The sequence below is a fragment of the Delphinapterus leucas genome, chromosome X (genome assembly GCF_059928025.1).
Source record: "Delphinapterus leucas isolate spDelLeu-1000000601 "Yukka" chromosome X, BTC_Dleu_Yukka2, whole genome shotgun sequence".
Classification (NCBI taxonomy): domain Eukaryota; kingdom Metazoa; phylum Chordata; class Mammalia; order Artiodactyla; family Monodontidae; genus Delphinapterus; species Delphinapterus leucas.
The window spans coordinates 587307-605374 of record NC_143150.1 but is presented as its reverse complement, the minus strand read 5'-3'; the positions used below and the strand labels follow the sequence as shown (position 1 = coordinate 605374).

Sequence of the window (18068 nt, the reverse complement as noted above, 5' to 3'; positions counted from 1 at the left end):
ATCCGCCTGTCAATGCAGGGAACACGGGTTTGAGCCCCGGTCCGGGAAGATCCCACATGCCGCGGAGCAACTAAGCCCGTGCACCACAACTACTGAGCTTGCGCTCTAGAGCCCGTGAGCCACAACTACTGAAGCCCGCACACCTAGAGCCTGTGCTCCGCAACAAGAAGCCACTGCAACGAGAAGCCCATGCACCGCAAAGGAGAGTAGCCCCCGCTCGCCACAACTAGAGAAAGCCCGTGCACAGCAGCAAAGACCCAAAACAGCCAAAAATAAATAAATAAATTTATATAAAAAAATTAAAACCTCTAAAAAAAGAATTGTTTTCCATATATAAGATCTTACTAATTAATAAGATAAAAGCCAGCACCTTTTTAATTTTATTTATTTATTTTTTTTTTGCGGTACGCGGGCCTCTCACTGTTGTGGCCTCTCCCGTTGCGGAGCACAGGCTGTGGACGCACGGGCTCAGCGGCCGTGGCTCACGGGCCCAGCCGCTCTGCGGCATGTGGGATCTTCCCAGACCGGGGCACGAACCCGTGTCCCCTGCATCGGCAGACTCTCAACCACTGCGCCACCAGGGAAGCCCCAAAGCACGTTTTTTATTAGTTAGGACTATTTTCAGCAGCAAGGAACAGAAAACCAATAACCAAATGTATGCAAATTTAAAAATATTTATATATGTTCACCTCTCAGATTTGCAAAGAGTTAAAAGATTCACAATAATACTCAGTATAGGCATTATTATACACTGTTCATGGGCATTCAGTTAAACCTTTCTGGAGAGCAATCTGGTTAATTATATCAAAATTTTAAATGTGTATATTATTTGATTCATAAATTGGTCACATTTATGCCTTTGACTTGAGGACATAATTGGTCAGATGCACAAAGATATGTATGTATTGAGGAATTGGTTTATAATAGCAAAACATTGTACATAACCTAATGTTCACCAAAGAGAATTGATTAAGTAACTTATTGTATGTACATACGTATAATAGAATTCTGTTGTATTAGTTAGGAGTCTTTCAGCTACAAGTGAAAAAAAATGGCATAAACTAAAAGGGGATTTACTGTCCCTTGTAATAAGACGTCTTAATATAGAGTGGCTTCAGGATAGTTAAATCTGTAGCTCAGTGGCGTCATGAAGGACCCAGCTTTCTTCTATGTCTGCTTCGTCATCTTCAATATGTCAACTAATTCCTTCTGATCACATTCAACAAATATGGGGAATTCCCTGGCGGTCCAATGGTTAGGACTCGATGCTTTCACTGCCACGTGCCCGGGTTCAATCCCTGGTCGGGGAACTAAGATCCCACAAGCCGCGCAGCGCAGCCAAAAAAAAAAAAAAAATGTACTAGGCACTGATTGACTGTAGAAATATTATCATATGAGCAAAAATAGCTACTGCCATCATGCATTCACAGAAAATATACTGTATGTGAAAAAGGTAACAGCACAGTATGTGTTGCATGATACCATTTATGAAAAAGATTCATTTAGGTGCAAACATAATACATAAACTGAGTATGTTTACTATGTGACGTTCAGCAAGTGCCAGGGCTTTTGCTAAGTATTTTATGTAGATCATTTCATTTCATCCTCACAACAACCTTATAGATTAAATACTATTATTATCCAATTTAATATATATGTGAAAATCGAGACTTGTAGAGTCAGAATTTGAACCCATGTTTGTCTTACTCCAAAATCCACACTTTTAACCACTCTGTTAAATAACCTTTTGAAAAGTAAAATGAAAAAAATCTAGAAGGAAATAGATCAAATTTTTAACAACCATTTTCTTTAGGAACTGATGACTTGAATGCAGTTGACCAGAAGAGCCAGGAGACAGAGGGAGAGAAACAAAGTCAAGGGGTACCTTGATTGATAGACTGGCAATGGGCAGTGACTGATTGCCTGAAGGTTCTAAAGAAGTTTAAAACAGGATTCAAGGGATAGAGTGGACAATCAGAGCTTGTAATCGGAGAGGAATTCCAGAGGTTGTATAAAATTTTGTAATGCTTTAGGATGGGGCCATGTGTGTATTTTATGGAAGTGAAGTAACAGTCAAGGTCATTGGATTGAAGTAGGGCAAGAAAAATATCATTCATTCAAATATTTATTGATGATTCAAGCCTATATCTATGGTACAGGTTGTGAAAATACTGGTGAACAAGATGAATAAGGTTCTTACTTTCATGGACCTTATATTTAGAGTAGTCAAGAGGCCAGATCATGCAAGGCCTTGTAGCCATTTTAAGAAATGTAAGGTTTGCTTGGATTTTGTTCTAAATGTGAAGAGAAACCACTGGTGGGTTTTAAGCAGGTGAATGACTTGGTCTGACTTGCATTTTGAAAAGATCCTTCTAGCTGTTATGTTGAGAGTGTGTCATGGGAATAAGAGCAGAAGTAGGGAGACCACTTAGGAAGATATTAAGTAGTTCAGCAAAGAGTTGATAGTGGCTTAGACAAACGTGATAGCAATGGAGATGGAGAAAATGGCAGACTTGGATATATTTTGAAGATAGAGCTGATAGGGCTTGATGATTAATTTAATATGGGAGGTGAGGGGAAGTGAGGAATTAAGAATAACTCTTAAGTTTCTGTGTTGAACAAGGGGGTAGATGGTGGTGTCATTTATAGAGATAAGAAAGACTGGGGTTGAAGGAGCACATTTTGATAAATGTTGATCTCATACTGGATAGGTGAAGCTTGAGGAATTTGTGGATGTGTTTAGTAGGCAAGTTGGTTGTATTGGTACAATGCTCAGTGGGCTGAAGTCCTTCATTTGGGAGTCTTCAATGCAAAGACAATAACTGAAGTCATGAGAGTAGGTAAGATTGTCTAGGGAGAAGAGAGGATGGCGAACGAGGAAAGAATTGGGCCTCCCACAGAACTAAGAACACTGACTTCCTGAGAGGCTTGGTGCAGGCAGAAATCATTCCACCAGCACTATGCCGGCAAAGGTCGTGCATGACTTCCTCAAATGCTATGGATATACTTTAGTCCTCGTCTTTCTGAACCCATTGCTGCATGGTGATACTATTGTCTACTCCTTCCTGTGACACTGTGCTCTCCAGGTTTTCCATTCTCTCCTTCTAAGTTCCCTTTCCCTAAAGTTTGTTGTTCCCCAGGGAATAATCATCTACTCGTAATTCCCCAGTGGTTATCCATTTTAGTCAGCTGAAAACCCAAAGTCCTTCCAATGGCCTTCAGAAGAACCCTTAAAAATGAAGTCCATCCCCATCCCATCACCCGTGTAACCTTGTTTCTTACTTCTGACCTGTTGATCATTCTACTCCAGCTACACAGTTTTCTTTCCTGTTCATCAAACGCACCCAGCACCTTCACACCTCAGGGCCTTTGTACTTGCCCTTCACTCAATCTGGAATTCTCTATCTTAAGATGTCTGCATGGATTTCTCCCTCACCTCCATCAAGTTCTGAAACCAACGGCTTCCAAAATCTGCAAGCAGCTTCCTGATCCTAGAGAAGATGTGGCTGCAGAAGTTGTTCCTGACAGCTCAACATAGAGTGTGACTATTTAGTCTTCTGTGTGGAGAATAGAGTGTGGGGCAAAGAGTGGAAGCAGTGAGATCAGCTCTCACAGTAACTCAGGCAACAAGTGACGGTGTGACATGTTACATTTCTGATCCTAATAGACTCTCAAATGGAGATATTGGCTACACAGCTGCTTCTAAAGGTCCAGAGTCCATGGGAAAGATACGAGCTGGAGACAGAAATTCAGGACTCCTTGGTAGTTACAGCCATGGAACTGAATGAGGTCACCAAGGGACTTAATATAACTGAAGAAAAGATAATCAAGCCCTGCAGAGTGATAAACTATGTTAAACGCTGTTGCACTGTTGGTCCTTCCTTCCTTCCCTCCCTCTTTTTCCCCCCTCCCTTCCTCCCTCCCTCCCTCCCTCATTCACTCATGATTATAAAAATGATAAAGCTGCACAGAACTCAGCATACCTATGCCTAGACTCAGAATCAAACATCTTCCCCTTTTTTTATTACCCTCCCCCAAATATGTACTATAAACCCCAGGCAATGTTTATATGCTCCAAGTCATCCTGACACAAAGAGCACACCTTAGTAGGACTTGAAAAGACTGAGGCAATTTAGCCTGGAGAAAAGAAGACTTTCCAGGGAAGACAACAATTGTAATAAGCTACCTGGCCTCTGTCTGAAGAAAACAAAAACTCTAATTCAAAAATATACATGCACCCAGTGTTCACAGTAGCACTATTTACAATAGTCAAACATGGAAGCAACCTAAAAGTCCATCAACAGATGAATGGATAAAGATGTGGTGCGTGCGTGTGTGTGTGTGTGTGTGTATATATATAATGGGGTGTGTGTATATATATATATATATATATATATATATATATATATATAAAATGTGGTATATATATAATGGAATATATATGTATACATATATGTATATATATATATAATGGAATATTACTTGGCCATAAAAAATGAAATATTGTCATTTGCAGGAGCATGGATGGACCTAGAGATTATCATACTAAGTGAAGTAAGTCAGACAGAGAAAGACAAATATTACATCACCTATATATGGAATCTAAGAAATACAATAAACTGCTGAATATAACAAAACAGAAGCAGACTCACAGATATGGAGAACAAACCAGTGGTTAGCAATGAGGACAGGGAAGGGGGAGGGGCAAGATAGAGGTAGAGGATTAAGAGGTACAAACTACTATGTATAAAATAAAGTAGCTACAAGGATATATTGTACAGCACAGGGAATACAGCCAATATTTTGGAATAACTTTAAATGGAGTATAATTTATAAAAATACTGAATCACTATTTTGTACATCTGAAATGAGTATATTGTAAATTAACTATACTTCAATTAAAAAACAAAAAAAAATTTAGGAGCTATTTAATAAAAATGGTTAAGGGCTTCCCGGGTGGCACAGTGGTTAAGAATCTGCCTGCCAGTGCAGGGGACACAGGTTCGAGCCCTGGTCCAGGAAGATCCCACATGCCGCGGAGCAACTAAGTCCGTGCACCACAACTACTGAGCCTGTGCTCTAGAGCCACGACCCACAACTACTAGGCCCACGTGCCACAACTACTGAAGCCTGTGCGCCTAGAGCCCGTGAGCCACAACTACTGAGCCCACGTGCCACAACTACTGAGCCTGTGAGCCACAACTATTGAAGCCCACGTGCCTAGAGCCCATGCTCTGCAACAAGAGAAGCCACCGCAGTGAGAAGCCCACGCACCGCAACGAAGAGTAGCTCCCGCTCACTGCAACTAGAGAAAGCCTGCGTGCAGCAACGAAGACCCAACGCTGCCAAAAATTTAAAATAATAATAATAAAAATAAATAAATACATAAATTTAATTTTAAAAATGGTTAAAATTTAAACAAAAAGATCCTTGACTAAAAGTTGCAGTGATTCAGATTTAGGCTTGACAGAACTGATGTTTCCAAAAGTGGTATGGGATTTCCAGGCATTAGTGAGTTCTCTGTGACTTTCAACATGATGATCATATAACTTTCTGGCTTTAAGATACTGTCGTGCATAGCATATGTCACAGCTAACTGATGTTCTTTGTAGTGGTTGCTACACTAGTGACAGACTCCTCTGGAAACAGCTACAACACACACTTAGAATCTCACAGTCACATAATCAACCATTTTACTAAATACAAGCATATTTTCATTCACATACAGCTAAAGAAAACATCTTTTTCACATTTCATTACAGTGCACAACAAAGTGAAGAAAAGTATACAGTACATTTTATTCTGGAATATGAGACAATCTAATCCAACATGCAGTTGTGGTCTTTGTTACAAGTTAGTTTATCTTGTCTTCACCTATGTAATAAAATAGCTTCTAAAGCTTTATCCTTAATATTGTGTTAACACCTGATTTTTTCACACATTTTCTAAAACCCAGTTATTGCAGTGACAACAGCACTGAATTCTACTAAAATGATTTTTAAAGTTCGAGAACTTGTTTAAGCAATTAAGCTCAGCCACTTCTGCTGGATCTATGCTGAGAGTTTTTAAACCTGCCTAAAAAATGAAAGGAATGGGAAAAGTATACACATGATGTTTTAAAGTCAAGAAAACGGTAGAGAGTTTTGTTTGTACCTTTTTTTTTGAACTGACAGAATACAGTCAACTCTCATCTATCCACTGGATAATCTTGCTTTCAGAATCTTCTAAACGTAATTAAGTATAGTAGTTGATGAAACTTTGTGTTAACCCAATTTACTATCTTTTGTTTGTCTTCTACAACCACAAAGCTGGCAACTTAATTACTCCACCCAAGCCAGGTCATGCTAAACGAAGGAAGAGATGATGATTGGGTCACTTGGGGTTGATGCTGCACGTAGGTCCAAGGTGGTTTGTTTCCATGATTTTCATGATTTGACTTCTTTATTCCGGCTGAAGTAAATCCCCCAAATTTCAGATTTGGTTACATCCATCCTGAAGTTCAGTACCATATTTCAAAGCAATTTACCATCCTCAGGCTTTCCTATCACAATGGATATGAGAAAGGTGAGTCTAATCAGAATTATTTTCTTACTGTGAAAAGTATGGCTTTTGCCTAGCTGAACTGGCTACAATTCAAAAAAATCATTTAAAGCATCACGTCTCTGCAAGAAGATAATGGAACCTCAAGTCAACCATTCCAAGTTTCTGATGCAGTTAGCTGTCTGTTCACCTGAGAACTGAGAGCTGACTTTCTAGGGTAGACAGGAACCCAGGGTAGGCATAAGGCAAACAAGTGGCCAAGGTCATTGTGAGGTGAGTATTTTATCCCCATCCCACTCCCCATTGCTGTATTTGGTTCCTTTCAATAATATATCCACTGTGTTTCAGTGATAAGAACATTTACAGCCCGAACAGTTCTAACGTGTTTTCACTGTGCAGTTATTCACTTGTGTAAAATCCTCTTGTCAATAATACCTGAATGGGCTTTACCTTTGACTCATGCCCGGGTTCCCTCAGGATTATAGCTGAGTTGTAATCAATAAGGAAACATATCCTAACATGTAGAGAATATTTATTTACAGTCATGTCTCTTCCAAAGCAAACAATAACAGTTTATTCATCTGACAGCAGGATGATGCAGTGAAACAAGAACCAGGGGTCAAGTGACTCTCCTGCCCCTCAGTTAATTTTTTCGTAAACTGGGGAAGAAACCCTAACGGCTTGTTACGATGATCAAATAAGTAAGTCAATGAACTGTAACGTGTCTGTAAGGCTTACAGCACCTCCTGTCGAGCAGGTGTTTACCTTCAGATTGCAGTCGCCGATGCAGTGAACCCCAGGCGTGGTCAGAGGGGAAAGAGGGCATTGGAGTTACAGTATTTCTCTCTTCTACTTACACGATAATTTGCGTGGGACAATTTCTTACACACAGCTGGTTATTCTTTCACAAGGCTGTACATGTTTTCAAGTGTGACAGTAATAGTGTGTAAATAGCCTCCCTTTTTTACATTCACACCGTTTTCACTAGAACTCCAGGCCTTGAAAGGGTCTTAGTAAAAGGCTGGTCCACACCCCTCATTTTACAGATGAGCTGTTTAGAAGCTAATTGGTACCTTTTAACCAAACCCAGCACATATGTTTAGTGCAGGATATTCTCACTGATTAAGCGGATCTCATACTCTTTTTTAGGTTGGCTAATTGTTCCCAATGTGATACTTTTCTCCCCTTTACGTATTTCTTTATGATCGTGACCTATGAATGAGCTGAAATACCAAGAAATAGTTGTCCTGACTGTGGGTGTACTTTTCTGGGGCCTAGCTCCCCAGACCTCAGCTCCTTGACATGCGGTCCACAAAGGACACACAGAGCGGCCACTGCCCAGCATGGGCCACAAAAAAGTGCCAGTTCCAGCACCCAGGCTCCCCCACCCACCCACCCACCCGCCCGCCCGCCCGCCTGCCCATCACCTGTCCAAGGGCCCTTTGGGGAGGAGGCTCACTTGGGATCCAATATGGAGGTTAAGTTCTCTTCAGTCACACGATGATTCTATTCATTTTGATCACTTTTAAGTTCAGGTGGGAGAGCATGTTTTGGAGATAAAAGGGCTGACTAGCACAAACATCTTCTCTCTGATTTGACAACCTCTTCTGAAGAGTGAACCACGTTTGGTACAAATCCACTCTTCACCCCTTCCCAGCCCTCCTGGATGGTAATATCCCCCCTTTTAACCAGCTCATATATGTCTCTTGTCAGGTCTGTGAAGGCTTTCTCCACATTAATGGCATCTCGGGCTGACGTTTCAATGTACTTCATGCCGTATGCAGCAGCCAGTTTCTCTGCCTCGTGGCGAGTCACTTGCCTCTGTGTATCCAGGTCACACTTGTGACCCACGAGAACAAATACAATTTGGTAGGGCTGAACGTGTACTTTGGTCTCTTCTAACCACTCATGGACATTCTGGAAGGACCTGCGGTTGGTAATGTCAAATAAGAGCAGACCACCTACTGAGTTCCTGTAGTAGGCACGAGTGATGGATCTACAACACAAGAAAGAAGTAAAGAATGAAGGCCACGCCCAAACTCCTGCACTTCAATGAACTCAGTGTATTCTGTTGTCTCTGGTTAGTGACATAGTCCTTTGGTGAAAATTGTTTTCTTTTTTAAACAAAGCAATACAAATGTCATTCCATAATAATAATGATATATGAATTCTCAATTGAGCAAAACTTTGAGATGGAATCTTCTAGAAACGAATGCTCATGGACATACAGGCATTTTCCCTCGATTTAGGCAAGAGCCACAGTTAACTCTCCACGCCCACATCTGAATAGCTGAATGAGACTTCCTCTTCTGTTCAGTGGAATACTTAAGTAACAGGTTATCATGAGGCAAATGAAATAATGGATGTTAAAGTATTCTGTGACCTGGAGAACTCATTACAAATTATAGTAGTTGGAAAAGGATTTTCTACAAAATAAGAGTGAATTTACGATAGTTGACAGAAAATGCTTATAAGTATATAGGTATATTACAATATACTCCATTTTTTCCCATTTATCATTACCATGTTTGTCTATTATTATATTTTTATTTTAATCTAACAGGGGTCCTCAATCTCTTCTGTGAGGAGGAGCATAATTTTGTTTTTTATTTTCCAGGCCATGCGGGAATAGGAAAAAGAGGGATGGTCTGCAAAGGCCTTGAGCCAAGTGTCTGCTGGCCCCACTTCCTGACACATTTTGAAGAGGCTGACTCGGGAGCCACAAGCTGGGAAAAGCTGCCCAAATAGCCAAAGCTTCCCCTTAAAATAATATGATTTATTTAAAGCATTGTAGAATGCTTTAGAATGTTTCTAAAACCTATTATACATTTTCTTTACTTCTTAAGCAGAAGAAACCTCATGCATTTTCGCTTCTTGATTTGAGGATCTTCATTTTCAATATGCATTATGGTACTTTTCTCAGAGCATATTAGACATTGTAGAACTACTTGCTTGTACAATCACTTGCTTTAGACTACTGTGCTTTTTTTCTTTTTTACTACTGTGCTTTTTGATCTATGTTTATTTTTAGTTTTTCTGTCTCCTTGGATGAAGATAAACAATGAGGGACTCAATAGCTTAAGGCTTAGGACAAATGGCCCAGTGGTAACAGAATAAACAATTTCCAGGGAATTAAAGTCCAAGCTAGAGGATGGTAAGGACAAACCTTACAAATTGAGTTTGCCTCCAGAACCAGGCAAATCAGCCATAAGGACTGAAAGCATTTCTAATTCCCTTATGTTTGAAGATTCATGGAGAATGGTAGGTGTACCAGAAAATTCAACATGAACAAAGATCGTGATTCATGAACAGCTTGGTTCAAGAAATCAATAGGCAAGCTGTAGTCAAAACTCTAAAATACATTATTACATTAATGGTTCGTGACTATTTAGAAAGTAGCAAAGCCCTTTCTTTATAAATACAACACAAGGCTACATAAAAATTAAAACCTCCCATACATCAAAAAATGTTCTTAAAGAAAGTTAAAAGACAAATGAAAAACTGGGAAAATAGTTTACAATATCCATGACAGAAAAGGATTAATGTTCTTAATATATAAAGAGCTGTTAGAAATCACTATCACCCAATAAATAATAATCAGTGGATAGGAAAAGGATGTTCATACAGAAAGAAATTCCAAAAAGCATAAAAGATACCTTTCTTCTATTATAATATGAGAAATGCAATCACAAGTTCAAAGGGAACCTGAACAAGGATATTTGAAATTTTCTCTTCTCCCCACCCCTCTTCAACCACCTAAGCAGCATCTTCTACGCCTGATTAGTGTTCGATAGCTAAATGAAGAAACGATCCTAAACATGAGCTATTGAGCCCTCTTGATCTAGTTCCTGCTGCTCGGCAGGACTGTAGCTCAAAGTTTTCTGTGTACACTGCTCTCTCTCACTTCTGTCTTCATACACACTGCTTCCTTGCCCTGGGCTTTTCCTGTTTTGCTTGGGTATCACACTCATCAGGCCTCATCTTCTCCACTTAGGCTTCCCTCATCTGTGTTCATACATATAATTACAAATGATACATACTACAAGGGCCACCAAAGGGTTGTAAGAGAAAATTAAACCTGTTCATTGAGTACTCAATATGTGCTAAGCGTTCTGGTAGGCAGTGGGCATACAAATATGAACAAGGCACTCTTTTGTGTAATTGCTGGTCTATTTTGCCCCCAGTATGCTAGCACAGACATTCTAAGAGGGAAATGCCTATGTCTGTTTTGTTTACATGGCATCCCCTTGCAGGAGTTTCCTCAGGCTGTTTTCCCAGAAACAGTGCAGTGTCTGGCATATAGTGGATAATCATTCAATGTCTGCTGGTTGCAAGGAGGCGTCAATCATCAGTGTCTATTTCATATATATATATATATTTCTATATAGTATCTATGTTTATATCTATATCTAGCTATGTTTATCTCTATCTCTACATCATCTATCTATATCTGTCAGTTACATTAGGATGACCTGGGAACATTTTCGAAATGTAGCATAGGGACTGAAATTGATGAATTACAGTGATCAACTCCCTCTAGTTTATTAGCCACCAAGGGGCAGGTTGGTGCAGTTGTGGTGCGAGCAGTATGTATTATTGGCTGGCCTTCCCAGCCAGGGTGCATCTTTCCCTGCACTGAACTCCCAGCTACCTGAAAGTGGGCTTGAGCAGAAACTCTCAGACCCTCGCTACCTTCCCTAAGGGCGGCGACCAGGACCAGGAAGTCCTCTTTCCCCAGGGACGGTGCAAGCCCCAAAGACCCTCCCACTGCTCGCGGGCCCGGGCTGCGCTCCCACCTGAACCTCTCTTGACCCGCGGTATCCCAGATCTGGAGCTTGATGCGTTTTCCTGGCTCGATCTCCACCAGACGGGAGAAAAAATCCACCCCCACCGTGGGGTCCGAAACCTGGGCAAAGCGGCCCTCGGTGAAGCGGCGGATCAGACAGGACTTGCCCACCGTGGAATCCCCGATGACAATGAGCCGGAACTGGTACAGCCAGATGGCCTCCATGGCCGGGGCTCGGCAGGTCTCCTTGGCCCAGGCCGTGGGCAGCGAGATGGGGGCGCCCGGCCGAGACCTCAGAGAGCGCGACTCGGTCCTGATCTAGATCGGCCACGAGCGCATCGTTGGCCTGGCAGCCTGAGGCGAGGTAGGCCCAGGCGCAGGGAGAGAGGAGGGATGGATGCTGCGCTCGCAGAGGTGATGAAATGGCAGCAGCATCAGCACCACGCACTCTGACTCATCACTGACTACAGGGTTACTGTAATCCTCCACGTAGCGGCGACGCCCAGGACCGCACTGTCTGTAAGAGAAGCGCACACAGAAATGGCCGGGAAAACAGCTCGTTCCCTTCCTTTCTAATTCCTCTTCTTAATTAAAAATTTTCTCTATCTCTCAAATTGCAAAAGTAACACCTCTTCATTAAAACTAACGAAACAATACAAAAATATACAAAAAGGGAGTCTATAATTATCTGCCCCCTACTTCCCCAAGATATTAACAGTTTATTATATATTCTTCCACGTGTATTTCTATGAAAATATATATACATATACATATTTATTGCTGTTTGATTTTACAAAAATTTGATCGAACTGGACCATTACTCTGACACTTGCTTTTTGCAATTAATAAAGAATCATTGGCATCTCTCCATTTCCAACTATTTTCCTTTTGCCATAACAATGCTGCAATATTCTCTTAAGTATAGTCACACGTACATTATTTCTATGAAATAGAGTCTTAATAAGAAAGACCAGGAAGTCAAAGAGTATGAATATTTTAAATGTTATGTATATGGGCATTATACTTTGCAAACATACTGAGCAATTTAAATTCTAGTCAGCAAGGTGTGAAAAGACCATTTTTTGGCATTACTTCAAGCATCATATATGATATTCTTTCTTAAATCTTGCCAATCTGATGTCATTAAAAATAAATGGAATCATAGAATATGTAGACTTTTGTAACTGGCTTCTTTCACTTACCATGCTGTTTTAGAGTTCATCCACATTGTAACATGTATCAGGACTTCATTCCTTTATATAACTGAATACTATTCCATTGGGTGACATAACACATTTTGTTTATCCATTTATCTGTTGATGGACATTTGGGTTGTTTCCATCTTTTGGCTATTACGAATAATGCTGCTATGAACATTCATGTACAAGTTTTTGTTTGTACAAGTTTTGTTTGAACAAGTTTTTTTTGTGTTCAAACTCTTTTGGGTTTAAACCTAGGAGTAGAATTCCTGTGACCTATGGTAACTATATGTTACATCCTTTGAAGAAATTCCAGACTGTTTCCCACAGTGGCTGCACCATTTTACATTCCTACCAGCAGTGTATGAGGGTTCTGATTTCTCCATATCTTTTCCAACACTTGTTATTTTCTGACTTTTTGATTCTAGACATCCTAGTGGGTATGAAGTGGTATCTCATTGTGGTTTTGATTTGCATTTCCCTGATGACTAATGACAATGTGCATATTTTCACATTCTTATTGGCCATTTGCATATTTTCCTTGGAGAAAGGTAGGCTCAGATCCTTTGCCTTTTTTTTTTTTTTTTTTGGCCGCCGAGCAGCTTTTGGGATCTTAGTTCCCCGACCAGGGATTGATTGAACCTGGGCCCCTGGCAGTGAGAGCTCGGAGTTCTAACCACTGGATCACCAGGGAATTCCCCCTTTGTCCATTTAAAAACTGGATTATTTGTCCTTTTATTATTGAGTTGTAAGAGTTCTTTACATATTGTAGGTGCAAGTCTCTTATCAGTTATGTGACTTGTAAATATTTCCTCCCATTCTGTGTGTCCTTTTTGAACTTTCTTAAGGGTGTCCTTTGAAGTGCAAAGTTTTAAATTTTGATGAAGTAAAGATTGTCTGTTTTTGCTTTTGTTGCTTGTGCTTCTGGTGTCATGTCTAAGAATACTTTGCCAAATTCAAGTTCATGAAGATTTACTCCTAAGCATTCTTCTAAGAGTTTTGTAGTTTTAGCTCATACATTTAGGTCTGTGATTCATTTTATGTTAATTTTTATATATGCTGTGAGGTAGGGGTCCAGCTGCCTTCTTTTGCATGTGGATATCTACTTGTTCAAGCACCATTTGTTGGAGAGACTATTCTTTTCCCATTAAAAAAAATAGATTTATTTATCTTATTTTTGGCTGCGTCGGGTCTTAGTTGTGGCACTCGGGATCTTCGTTGCAGCCTGCAGGCTCCTCCTTGCTGCATACAGGCTTCTCTCTAGTTGTGACCCATGTGCTCAGTAGTTGCGGTGGGCGGGCTTAGTTGCCCCGTGGCATGTGGGATCTTAGTTTCCTGACCAGGGATCGAACCTGCATCCCCTGCATTGGAAGGCAGATTCTTAACGACTGGACCACCGGGGAAGTCCCTCTTTCCCCATTGAATGATTTTGGCACCCTTGTTGAAAATCAGTTGACCATAGACTGGTTTAATTCTGGACTCAATTTTATTCCATTGGTCTATGTCTAGTCTTCTGCCAGCACCACATTTTCTTGACTGTTGTAGCTTTGTAGTAAGTTTAGAAATCGGGAAGCATGAGTCCTCCCACTGTGCTCTCTTTTTCCAAGATTGTTTTTGGCTACTTGGGGCCCCTTTCAATTTCATATGAATTTTAAGATATGCTTGTTAATTTCTGCATATAAGGCAGCTATGATATTGATTGAGATTTCATTAAATCTGTAGATCAATGTGGGGAATACTGCCATCTGAACAAAATTAAGTCTTCAAATCCTTGAACATAGAATATCTTTCCATATATTTAGGTCTTTTAAAATTTCTTTCAACAATGCTTTGTCGTTTTCAGTTTACAAGTCTTACACTTCTTTAGCTAAGTTACTCCTAAGTATTTTATTATTTTTGATGCTATTTTGAGTGAATTGTTTTCTTAATTTCATTTTCAGATTGTTCATTGCACGTGTATAAAAATATAATTGATTTTATATTTTTCAACTTTTTTTTTTTTTGGCTGCACCATGCAGCTTTGCAGGATCTTAGTTCCCCAACCAGGGATCAAACCCGGGCCCTGGAAGTGAGAGTGCTGAGTCCTAACCACTGGGCCGCCAGGGAATTCCCAATTTTTTTAGTGTATTCTTTATGGTTTGGTCAAATGGTTTTTCTGCATCTTCGAGATGATCATGTGATTTGTTTTTATTCTATTTGGTATAATGTATTACATTAATTGATTTTTGGATATTGAGTTAACCTTGCATTCCTGGTATAAATCCTACTTGATCATGGTGTATAATTTTAAAAATATGTTTTTGGATTTGATTTCTAGTATTTTTGAGGATATTTTCATTCATATGCATGACATTTATTGGTCTATAGTTTTCTTTTATTGCGATGTCCTCTTCTGGTTTTAGTATCAGGGTAATGTTGGCCTCATAAAATGAGCTGAGAAGCATTCCTTCCTTTTCTGCTTTTTGTAAGAGTTTGTGAAGAACTGGTATTAATTCTTCTTTAAATGTCTGCTAGAATTTAGCAGTGAAGCCATCTGGGTCTGGGCTTTTCTCTGTGGGTAGTGTTTTGATTACTAATTCACTTTCTTCACTTGTTATAGCTCTATTCAAATTGTCTATTTCTTCTTGAGTCAGTTTCAGTAGTTTGTATCTTGGTAGAAATGTCTCCATTTCATCTAAGTTATCCAATTTGTTGGCATACAATTGTTCATAGTATTCCTTATAAAGGAATACTATGTATTCCTTTTAAATTTTGTAAGGTCAGTAGTAGTGTCCCTTCTTTCATTTATGATTCTAGTGATTTGAGTCTTCTCTCTTTTTCTTCTTGGTCAATCTAGCTAAAGATTTGTCAATTTTGTTTTCAAAGAACCAACTTTTGGTTTTGTTTATTCTATTTTTTTATTTGCTCTCCATTTATCTCTGCTCTAATCTTAAGTATTTCATTCCTTCTGTGTGATTTAGTTTATTCATCTTTTTCCAGTTCCTTAAGGTGTAAAGTTATGTTATCAATTTGATATCTTCCTTTTCTCTAAATATAGGCATTTACGTTGAGCACTGCTTTATCTGCATCCCATAAGTTTTGATATTGGTCTTCATTTTCATTTATCTCAAATTATTTTATGATTTCTCCTTTGACCCATTTGTTACTTAGGAGTGTTTTGTTTAATTTCTATATATTTGTGAGTTTTCCACATTTTTCCTGCTATTTACTTGTAATTTTATTTCTTGTGGTCAGAGAGCATTCTTTGTATCATTTGTACCTTTTTAAAATTCTTAAGGTTTGCTTTATGGCATAGTATATAGTCTATTTTGGAGAATGCTCCATGTGCACTTGAGAAAAATGTATATTCTGCTTTTGGGTGGAGTGTTCTATATATATGTATTAGGTCTAATTGGTTTTTAGTGTGGTCCAAGTCTCCTATTTTCTTGTTGATCTTCTGTATAGTTGTCCTATCCATTAATGAAAGTGTAGTATAAAGTCTTCAACTATTATTGTACAACTATTTCTCACTTCAATTCTATCAGTTTTTGCCCTGTATATTTTGGATTTCTGTTTTTCAATGCATATATATTTGTAATAAGAATGAATTGACCCTTTTATCATTATGAAATGTTCTTCTTTGTCTCCAGTAACTTTTCTTGTTTTGAAGTCTATTTTGTCTGGTATTAGTATAGCCACTTCAGCTTTCTTGTGGTTGCTGTTTGCATAATATATTTCCATATTTTTACTTTCAATCAATTTGTATTTTGGAATATTAAGTATGTCTCCTGTAGACAGCATATAGTTTATCATGTTATTTTATCCAATCTCAGAATCTCTGCTTTTTTCCTGGATTGGTATTATTGTTATCATTGCTATAGTTGATTTACATCTGCCATTTTATTTCTTTCCTTTTTATATAACTTATGGGGTTTTTTGTTCCTCTATTTCTTCTTTATTACCTTTTTTTTGCATTAAGTGAATATTTTATAATGCGGCACTTGAAGTTTTTAAATGATTTTTTAAGATATATTTTTGAGGGGTTTTTTTGGTGGTTGCTCTAGGGTTTACCAAATATTTCTTAATTTATCAGAATCACCTTCAGATGTATACTACCTTATTCCATATATATATATTCTATATAATATATAGAAACATTACTCCTATAGAGCTCCATTCCCTTTTCTCCCTTTTAATATTACTATTATACCTATTATGTCCATTAATATTACAAATCCAACAATACATTGTTATAATTATTGCTTTGCCATCTGTAGTCATTTCCTTAGCCCAATATAGCTTGACTCCCAGTCACTTCTTTTGCACCACTTTTGGCAAGTATATTACATTTTATGTTATAGGCCCAACAGCACACCATATACATATTATTTTATACATTAAAAAAAGTCAGTTCAAAAAAAGGAGAAAAATATACATTTATGCAGTCTTTTATAATTACATAAACACTTTACTGGTGCTGTTTTTTTGTGTGTGTCTGTGTGTGTGTGTTTGTTTGAATTGCCATCTGCAGTCGCTTTCAGCTTGAAGAACTTCCTTCAGTATTTCTTGTAAGGCAGGTCTGCAACAAATTCAGTCACTGCTTGTTTGTTTATCTTGTAATGTCTTTATCTCCTTTCCTTTTTTGAAAGATTTGCTGAATATAGGATTCTTGGTTTATGGTTTTTCTTTATCACTTTGTTATCCCAATGCATTTTCTTCTTTTACCATTTTTGTTCTTTATTTTATTGAGGTATAGTTGATGTACAGTATTATATAAGTTCCAGGTGTACAACACAGTGATTCACAATTTTTAAAGATTATATTTTATCTATAGTTATCATAAAATTTTGGCTATATTCCCTGTGTTGTATAATATATCCTTGTAGCTTACTTATTTTATACATAGTAGTTTGTACCTCTTAATCCCCTACTCCTATCTTGCCCCTCCCCTGCATTATTTCTTTTGAGAAGTTGACTGTTAATCTTTTAAAAAATCAATTAATTAATTTTATTATTTTTTGGCTGCTTTGGGTCTTCGTTGCTGTGCATGGGCTTTCTCTAGTTGCGGCGAGCGGGGCCTACTCTTTGTTGTGGTGTGTGGGCTTCTCATTGCGTTGGCTTCTCTTGTGGCATGCGAGCCCTAGAGCTCGTGGGCTTTAGTAGTTGTGGCTCGCAGGCTCTAGAGCGCAGGCTCAGTAGTTGTGGCACATGGGCTTAGTTGCTCTGCGGCATGTGGGATCTTCCCGGACCAGGGATCGAGCCCATGTCCCCTGCATTGGCAGGCAGATTCTTAACCACTACACCACCAGGGAAGTCCTTGACTGTTAATCTTACTGGTGTTCCCCTTTAAGTGATGAGTCATTTTTTTTTCTTGTTACATTCAAGATTTTCTCTTTGACTTTAATCATTTCTTTGATTTTCAGAATTTTTACTATGATGTATCTATTTGTGAATCTCATTATCTTTATCCTACTAGAAGTTCATTGAGTTTCTTGGGATGTATGGGTTATTGTTTTTCAATAAATTTAGGACGTTTTCTGATATTTTTTTGGACATTTTTTCTA

The 18068-nt window shown here is 38.8% G+C and overlaps 1 protein-coding gene across 1 annotated transcript; it reads right to left on the bottom strand.

The window, feature by feature from the left end:
• Nucleotides 1-7961: 7961 nt before the first annotated feature.
• Nucleotides 7962-11956, bottom strand: RAB39B (RAB39B, member RAS oncogene family). Its single transcript, XM_022566297.2, has 2 exons — nucleotides 11337-11956; nucleotides 7962-8536 (listed from the first exon to the last, which is right to left on the bottom strand). Exons 1-2 carry the CDS (start codon nucleotides 11549-11551, stop codon nucleotides 8110-8112), a joined length of 642 nt encoding a protein of 213 aa, XP_022422005.1. The 5' UTR covers nucleotides 11552-11956; the 3' UTR covers nucleotides 7962-8109.
• Nucleotides 11957-18068: the final 6112 nt, after the last annotated feature.

Bases quoted from the DNA above. Each gene is read 5' to 3' on its own strand.
- RAB39B (XM_022566297.2), bottom strand. From the start codon at position 11,551: ATGGAGGCCATCTGGCTGTACCAGTTCCGGCTCATTGTCATCGGGGAT. The intron at 8,537-11,336 runs GTGGGAGCGCAG...CTTGTGTTGTAG, and splicing joins GCGGGTCAAGAGAGGTTCAG to ATCCATCACTCGTGCCTACT.